Here is a 7,926-nt window from a genome sequence, read left to right on the forward strand (position 1 = left end):
TTGAAGCAGAGGAGAAATGTGTTGTGCGGTCACGAAGGGTTTTATTATGTTGTGTGCGTACGTAATTTTGTCGATGGAAGCTACGTAAAGCGTCCCCCATGAAGAGTTCGGAGCAAGATGGTTAGAGAGACTCGTCACCTTTGGGTTGGGAATTTGCCGGAGAATATCCGCGAGGATCGGATTCGAGAACATTTCAAACGGTATGTTGATAGTGCCACTACTGCCAAGGGAATAAGAATGTTGTTGGTGCTTCGAAGTGTCGTTGTATTAGGTGTTTTTTTTTTTTTGGTTGTTGTGGTGGTGTTGTTGTGAATGTGTTGGTTACTGAGGTGCCAGTGTTTATAAAGTGTTCTGTGCCAAGTTTTCTTTAGGGGCATACGGATTTCCTGACAGGCTGTGCACCGCCTGCCCCCCTCCCCCCCGGCCTGCCTGCATCTGCGGACCGGGACGGCGTGAGTGCATAGCAACCAAACACAGAGTTTTCTTATATATCGTTATTTGCTTGTAAAAGTCATTGTTCCTTTTCTTCATAGTTTTACATACAGGCATGTATGCGGCAGAAGATGCAGCAGTTTCAAACGGAATGTTGCAGCCTGGCAAGAAACACGGGCTCGAGAGGACCATAATAATAATCCTTTGCCATTCTTATTAATGGTTTAAGTTATTTTTTTTTTTGCACTGACATTGCAGGTTGGTAAGCAATTTACATGCATTATCGTGAGTGGCCCATGACGCCATTTTGAGAACGATTATAAACACGGTGATCGTTGGGGTAAAGTAGACATTTTGTAGACTTGTGACATTTGTTCACACGTGTTGTTTATGTAGCATGAAAGGGGGTGGGGCAATTTGAACGCTGTTTATGACCGTAATTTTTATCTAATGTATTGTAAAGGTTGGCACTGCCGTATGGTAGACTGTCTGGTCGGGCACGAAGAGGGGAGGGTTCCTGATTTATTCTAGTCCGTCGAAACAGAAGGTTGAGACATGTATAGTCACTGTCCTACGGTTGTGGGCCCGTGTAGGGTATATTCTGGCCCGTTTTGCGGGATTGTGCCTGTAGTAAATGGAGTGGAGCTGCATCGTTGATGCTTCGATTATAAGGAACAGCTTTGACACGCTAAGCATTTTTTGTTTGTTATTTAACGACATTGCAAGCGAACGCTATATGGCGTCGAATGTTTGGATGATTAATGATTAGGAAAGAACGTGGAAGAAACCGTTCATAGCCTAATTAAGGAACTGTCCAGGCACTTTTCCTGGAGGGAGCAAGAAAAACCACGAAACACTCAGGTAGAATAGTTGGTCCTGGCGGAGTTGTGTGGTCACCTCAAGTAGGAAGCGTTGTTCGGCTTGCTCCTTCAAAGCTGTATAGTGTTTTTGTTCTGGAAAATTATTTAGTTTATCTGTGGTTGTAAATATAACAATTTGAATCAGGGAGTTTACTTCAAACAATTATTGATAAATTATTTCATACATCCCACTTGCAAAAAAAAAAGTTTATTAATTGTGTTCAGGAAAATTGTCGTTTATTTTGAAAACCAAAGGAAACCCATGTATACATATTCCGTGAACGAAGTATTTAGTTATATAACGATAAAGCATACGGTTAGCTTGAGGCAGTTGTTACAGATTATCTGCTTTAGTCCAGAAAAGACACACCCTTCATTTGTATGAATTACATAATTCCCGAATGCTTGTGTGGTGTTTTATTTTTGCATCTGGTTTTCGTAAACTTGTGTTTGTGAAAGTCTGCATTCTTGTGGTTTCATATTCATGTTACTTGCGGCGTTGGATGGAAAACTGTACAGCAAGAAAAGATGCCAGTCCCATATTGATCAACATCGAGGTCTTTGTTAAATATATTATTTCTTGTTTCTCTGATGATATGTATATTTTGTCTCCTGTGCTTCAGTGCATATTTTGCAGGAATTACAGCGTCGTAAATTGGAACATTAAAGCTGTCCATGCGAGTTGTGCGGCTTAAATTAAACCATTTTCATTAGTGTAGCACTGATATGTGTGTTCCATCAGTGACCTCACAACATTATTGACGTGTAATGAGCACATGAACTCGCAGGAACTTCCCAGTGTTCAGGGAACACGAAGATTCGCTATCGTTTTGACAAAAACACAGCTGGATGCTAACCTGAGCTAGGTGACTGTAGATCACCTTTTCACACCCTAAATCTCGAAGATTGATTGTTGCATTTAGGGTACACGTACGTCTCTCCCCGAGTTCGTCCTCTGAGGTGTTTCTGTTGCAATTACAATTTCTCTGTGTGTTACATGGCCAGCCAATGTCATCAGTGATTTAGTTACCCTGCAAAGATTAAATGAAGGTCCTCAGTACCGGATATTCTCTTCCTCATAGTCAGTATCTTTTTCAGTAGTTATTCTCAAACATCCCCAGTCTGTGTTCTTCCCGAGAGTGAGAGGTGACCTTTTAAATCAGCGTTAAGACTAAAAGAGGAGTCATAGTTTTCGTATATTTTAATTGTGATTGTAGGGAAATATTTCGCTTGTTGTGCAGTTTGAAAGGTGACATTTAAACATTGGGTTGTTAAGTGGAGATATTTTATTTGCTGGGGAAGTACACGCGGTAGCGTAGTTGGTTGAGGCACTATGCTACAAGTCGGAAGGTCGCGGGTTCAAGTCCCGATGAGGTCATTGGATTTTTCAGTTGACCTAATCCTTCCAGCCGCACTATGGTCCTAGGATCGACTCAGCCTCCGACAGAAATGAGTACCAGGAATGTTCTTGGGGGTAAAGGGCGGCCGACGCGTAAGGCTGACAACCTTACCGCTATCTATGAGCCGATTGTCTAGAAACTGTGGGAACCTCAACATCTCACAACCCTATGGGCTTCCACGTCTTGTTACATGGATACGTTTACTTTACTTATGTAGTCATAATGCACAAGGCTTAAATAAAAAATACGAGATGGACATTTTTATCAACATTTACGAACTCAGGCCCATAGTCGGCCATTATTTACGCATGGCAGGTGGGGCTAGTTTTTCGAGGGTGGAAATTCATTTTTTTTTTTTTTTTTTGTAAATGGATAAGTCTTACCCACGCGATGCACTAACGTTGCAGGCCCTGTACCAGGTGAGGGAAAAGCACAGTCTCTGCGATATGTAGGTGTAATTACCGTTATGCAGTTATATGTGCTAGTTGCAAGGTAAATATCATAAAACTGCAGTTAGGCCTGTATAGCGCAGGTGAGATTTTGTAATTCCCATCTTGTATAAGAGCATGTTTTATGCCGTGGCGACACTGACGTGTTGAAACATATCTGAGCCTTACCACATTACTCGTGCGACTCGCTATGCTCGCGAGTAATGTGGACGATATGACAAGTCACGAGACAAGCAAATTTAAAATTTTTTGATTTAAAAACTATAGCCGATAAATTAAAATACGACTACAACCTATACACACTACGAGTAAATATACGGATCCTTACGCGCCGAAGCCTGGCGAGCAACTGAAGTAGTCGGGACGAAGATTTACGAGCACAAGCCTGGCGAGCACGAGCATGAGTAATGTGGGCGCCTTTAGAGTTCACAGTAGGTCCGTGCCTGACAGCATTGCGTCCCCCTCTCCTCCGCATGACCGAATTGGACAAAAATATGAACATTTTCTGCGGTCAGTTTATAGGTCTTTAGTATAAAATTTATTTTCAAAATAACCATGTAAATAAGGCAAAGGTAAAGTTGGTTCAGTGCTTATTCAGATATCGAGCTGTGAAAACGTAGGCATGTTCGTGTGCGTAATTAAACATCGCTCCATGAAAACGCGTTGGGAAGTGGAACTGTGGCTCCACGAATGGTTAGCCTTGATTGTGGAAGGAGGCGAATGGTTCATGTCCCGGCTTCTTTGCCTCCGGTACCAGAATGTTTGGAATTGGTGCTGCAAGAATTTGTTTGAAAAAGTAGTGAATTTCATAAATATCATAGGCAGGGCCGCGCCATAGCTCAAGCGGTTAGTCGCTGGCTTCCCACCGCGGCGGCCCGGGTTCGATCCCGGGTCTGGTCAAGTGGGATTTGTTGTGGACAAAGTGGTGCTGGGGCAGGTTTTCTCCGAGTGCTTCGGTTTCCCCTACCAATCTTCATTCCACCAGTTGCTCCACAATCACCCTCACCTATCATCTGGGGCTGGTACAGGCTAGAAGTGGCTGCAGTACAAGGGACTTAGTCCCACCCCACTAACAATAAAAAAAAGGTAACGAAAGGTATCCCTGTAACAGACCTTGAAGGCCCATGGGGTTGCGAGATGTTGAGGTCCCCACATTTTCTAGACAGTCGGCTCATAGATGGCGGCAATGTTGTCAGCCTTACGCGCCGGACGCGCTTTACCCCCAAGAATATTCCTGGTACTCATTTCTGTTAGAGGCTGAGTCGACCGCAGGGCCATAGTGCTGCTTCTTTCAATTGAAAAAATCCAATGACCTCATCGGGACTTAAACCCGCGACCTTCCGACTTGTAGCATAGTGCCTAAACCAACTACGCTACTGAACTGTCTTCATAACGTGAAAATGTCAGAATACAAGCAAATAGAAAAGCTGTACTCATATAAACCGATGAAAAGACGTTTAAATAATAAAATGAATACGTTGAATCCATTTATTTCTTGCATTTCTGTGTGTTGTGGTCCTCGAGGCAGAAGCGATATTTTCACCAAATTATATACGTCGTCGAAATGGTGAATTTATGCAGAATGGAAGAAGAATGTTAAGTTTACTTTCTCGTATACGTCTATCTATCAATGGCTCTACATCCCTTTGTTGAACTTTGGCCGCTTTTTCAGTTTCTTAACCCTATACACAGTCGGTAGGCCTTATTGGGCGGGGGATCAGCCTGTCGCAAGGCCACTACTTACACAGAATGAACGCAGACATCATCAGTGCATTGAGTTGGATTCTAACCCACGATCCTAGCGTCCGAGCGAACGAAGACAGTTCATGCCTTAAATCGCGCGGCTACAGTGACCGGCTCTCATGTACCTACTATGAGAAAATATTGTGATGATGGCAAAATTGATTTAGAGATTTTGAAGAATTCACACGTTTTCAGCACCCTTGAATACGAAAAACATAGTGTGTATGAGAATATGTTGTCACGTAGCCAGAATTGACCCCAGGATTTTGAAGGATTTGTGTTTTCAGTCACGCTGAATGCGAAAAGCTTGTGTTGGGAGTGTTGTCAGTATGTGTGTATGTCTGTATGGACGGATGGATGTGTGCCTTGCTAGCCCATGAACGGTGAACGGATTGTATTCACGTTCGGTATATAAGAATTTTGCTGTCATAGGTTTCTTCCTGATGAATATGAACGTTATTGTTCCAAAACTAAATGTCGATTTTTTTTCTAAAACGGCTTTAGCGATTTTCGTTAAATTTGAATAGTTTTTGGAGACTACTGACCTAAATAAAATTGCATCGGTAGGAACTTCAAGACAGTAACGGTATGCTCTCTAGTGGCCGAAATGGTTACCCAGCTCGTACGTGCCTTTTAGCTTCTAAAATTAGTGGCCCAACAATGGTCTACCGAACAACAATCGATTTAGTTTCCTAGGTGGCGTAATCAAGATCAGTTGTGTATATGGGGAAGTGTGTGCATTGTCTGTGCACTAATTTTTTAAATTTGGATACTTGTCATCTATAAGTTTCCATAAACGTATTTAAAAGTAACACAGATATTACTATTGATGCAAAATTAGTTGTCGGACCAGCGAAGTTTGTGAACTGTGTGAGTACAGTATTGTTATAGTACCCATGTCAAGGATGTTAGAACTGGCTGACTTCTCAGTAGCTCGGATAGGGAGAATAGAATTGCGCACAAAATTTTTCTGGGGTAAACGTTTTCGAAACCGACAATGTGGTAGCCCGTAATAATTAACTTTTATAAAGGGTCCGTGAAAAATAGGTTTTGATGATTATAACTAAATAGAACAACTGTATAGAATCCTGTGCAGGGCTCACTTTGCTTTCATGGCGTTGAACGGTCGGTTTCTACGTCACCATCACACTATTGTTCATATCTTCTGTTTTGGTACTATTTATATACCGTATTTACGCATGTATAGGCCGCAGCACAATTTTCAGACAGAAATTATAGAAAAAATAATTTTCTTGGAATATTATTTCAGGAGTAGAACACCCTGTATTACTAATTATGAATATATTTTTTTTAAATGAAGTGTGATTTCGAATATTTCGAATATAAGCCGCACCCCAGTTTTCCTCTTGAATTTTTGGCAAAAAATGTGCGGCCTATACATGCGTAAATACGGTATTATTATTTTATAATTGTGGTTTTGTATGGGTATGAAACCTTGTCTCTAACATTAAGGGAGGAACATAGACTGAGGGCCGGTCACGGCAGCCCAGCGGTCTAAGGCATGTACTGTCTTCGCTCGCTTGGAAACCGGGATCGTGGGTTCGGATCCCACTCAGGGCATGGATGTTTAGTTTGTGTGTGTGAGTTTTTCTGTGTTTGTGTACAGGTAGAGGCCTTGCGACGAGCTGATCACCCGCCCAAGGAGTCCTACCGAATGTGTAAGATCTAGAAAAACCGAATTGAACGGAGAAGTTCATGGAGGTAGGCCTAGGCCCTCTGGGGCTGTAGTGCCAAGGAAAAAAGAAAAGACATAGACTGAGGGTGTTTGAGAACAGGGTGCCGAGGAGAATATTTAGACCGAAGAGGGATGAAGTGACAAGAGATTAGAGAAAACTACATAATAAGGACCTTCATAACTTGTACTCCTCACTTATAATGAGAGTAATGATGTAAAGGAGGGTGAGGTGGGCATGGTATGTAGCACGCATTGGGGAAAGAGGAATGCATGTAGGAATTTGTGGGAAATCAAGAAGGAAAGAGACCATTAGGGAGACTTAGACGTAGGTGGAAAGATAATATGCTGGATCTGAGAGAAAGGATGGGGTGGTGTGGGTTGGATTGGTCGGGCTTAGGATAGGGACTAGTGGATGGCTCTTGTGAACACTGAAGCGAATTTTATTTTATTACATTAATTGGACTACAGCGTGTGATTTTATCGCATATTAATTCAGTATGGCAGTTTTAATATATTAAGACACCTGAAGATGGCCATCTATGGCCGAAACATGTTGTGTTAAAAGTATAAATGGAAGAAAAAGGAACAATTTGTTGCATTATTGACGGACTGTGTTATATTAATATGGCTTGCAGCAGGATGCTTAAATACGGAATTACTGCAGTGAACCTTCGGGTTGCATAAAATGTTGGGAAATTCTTGAGTAGCTGCGTGACTGGTGACTTCCCAAGAAGGGCTCAGCTCTTTGGAGTTTGTTATTATTTTATAATATTAATATATGTTAACGTGTTCAGTTCGCTGTTCTGTAATGCGCAAACGAAATAGTTCAGAGCGGAAATCGGAAATTACGTTGCAGGAATGTATCAACAGATCGACGCGCCTGGCAAAGTTCTACACAGCAGGCATGTGATGGGACAGACATGTGCCCTCGTCATCAGTGTTCACAGCAGTTGGGGCGTTTTTGAATGATAGCAAAATTAAGATGCGGTCACGCACACAACACGTACACTGTATAAACAAAGATGATGCAATATGTCTGTGCTGTGGCGCAGTGGGCGAAAGAAGAATTAACTAAGGACTATGTTGGTAACACCGATAGGATCCCCCTCCCGACGAATACAGATAAGGAAACACTTGAATTGTTTGCGGGGTTGTAACAAGGTCTGCACATTTCCGTATTTCATATATTTTCAGGAGAGTATATGTTTCATTTACTTGAAACTAAGGCCGCACCATAGCTCAAGCGGTTAGTCGCTGGCTTCCCAACGCGGTGGCCCCGGGTTCGATCCTGGGGTCTGGTCAAGTGGGATTTGTGGTGGACAAAGGGACGCTGGGGCGGGTTTTCT

General features: G+C 42.4%; 1 protein-coding gene across 5 annotated transcripts in view; it reads left to right on the top strand.

The window, feature by feature from the left end:
* The window catches only part of LOC111869039 (protein split ends), a 286,507-nt gene continuing 278,581 nt past the window's right edge, over nucleotides 1-7,926 (top strand). For all 5 annotated transcript variants that reach the window (XM_033753266.1, XM_033753267.1, XM_033753269.1 and 2 more), the window contains exon 1: nucleotides 1-200. In XM_033753266.1, coding sequence (XP_033609157.1) covers nucleotides 118-200 — 83 coding nt within the window. In that variant the 5' untranslated portion in view covers nucleotides 1-117. The remainder of the gene's footprint in view (nucleotides 201-7,926) is intronic.

Source organism: Cryptotermes secundus, unplaced genomic scaffold (genome assembly GCF_002891405.2).
Source record: "Cryptotermes secundus unplaced genomic scaffold, Csec_1.0 scaffold70, whole genome shotgun sequence".
In the NCBI taxonomy this organism is placed as follows: Eukaryota; Metazoa; Arthropoda; class Insecta; order Blattodea; family Kalotermitidae; genus Cryptotermes; species Cryptotermes secundus.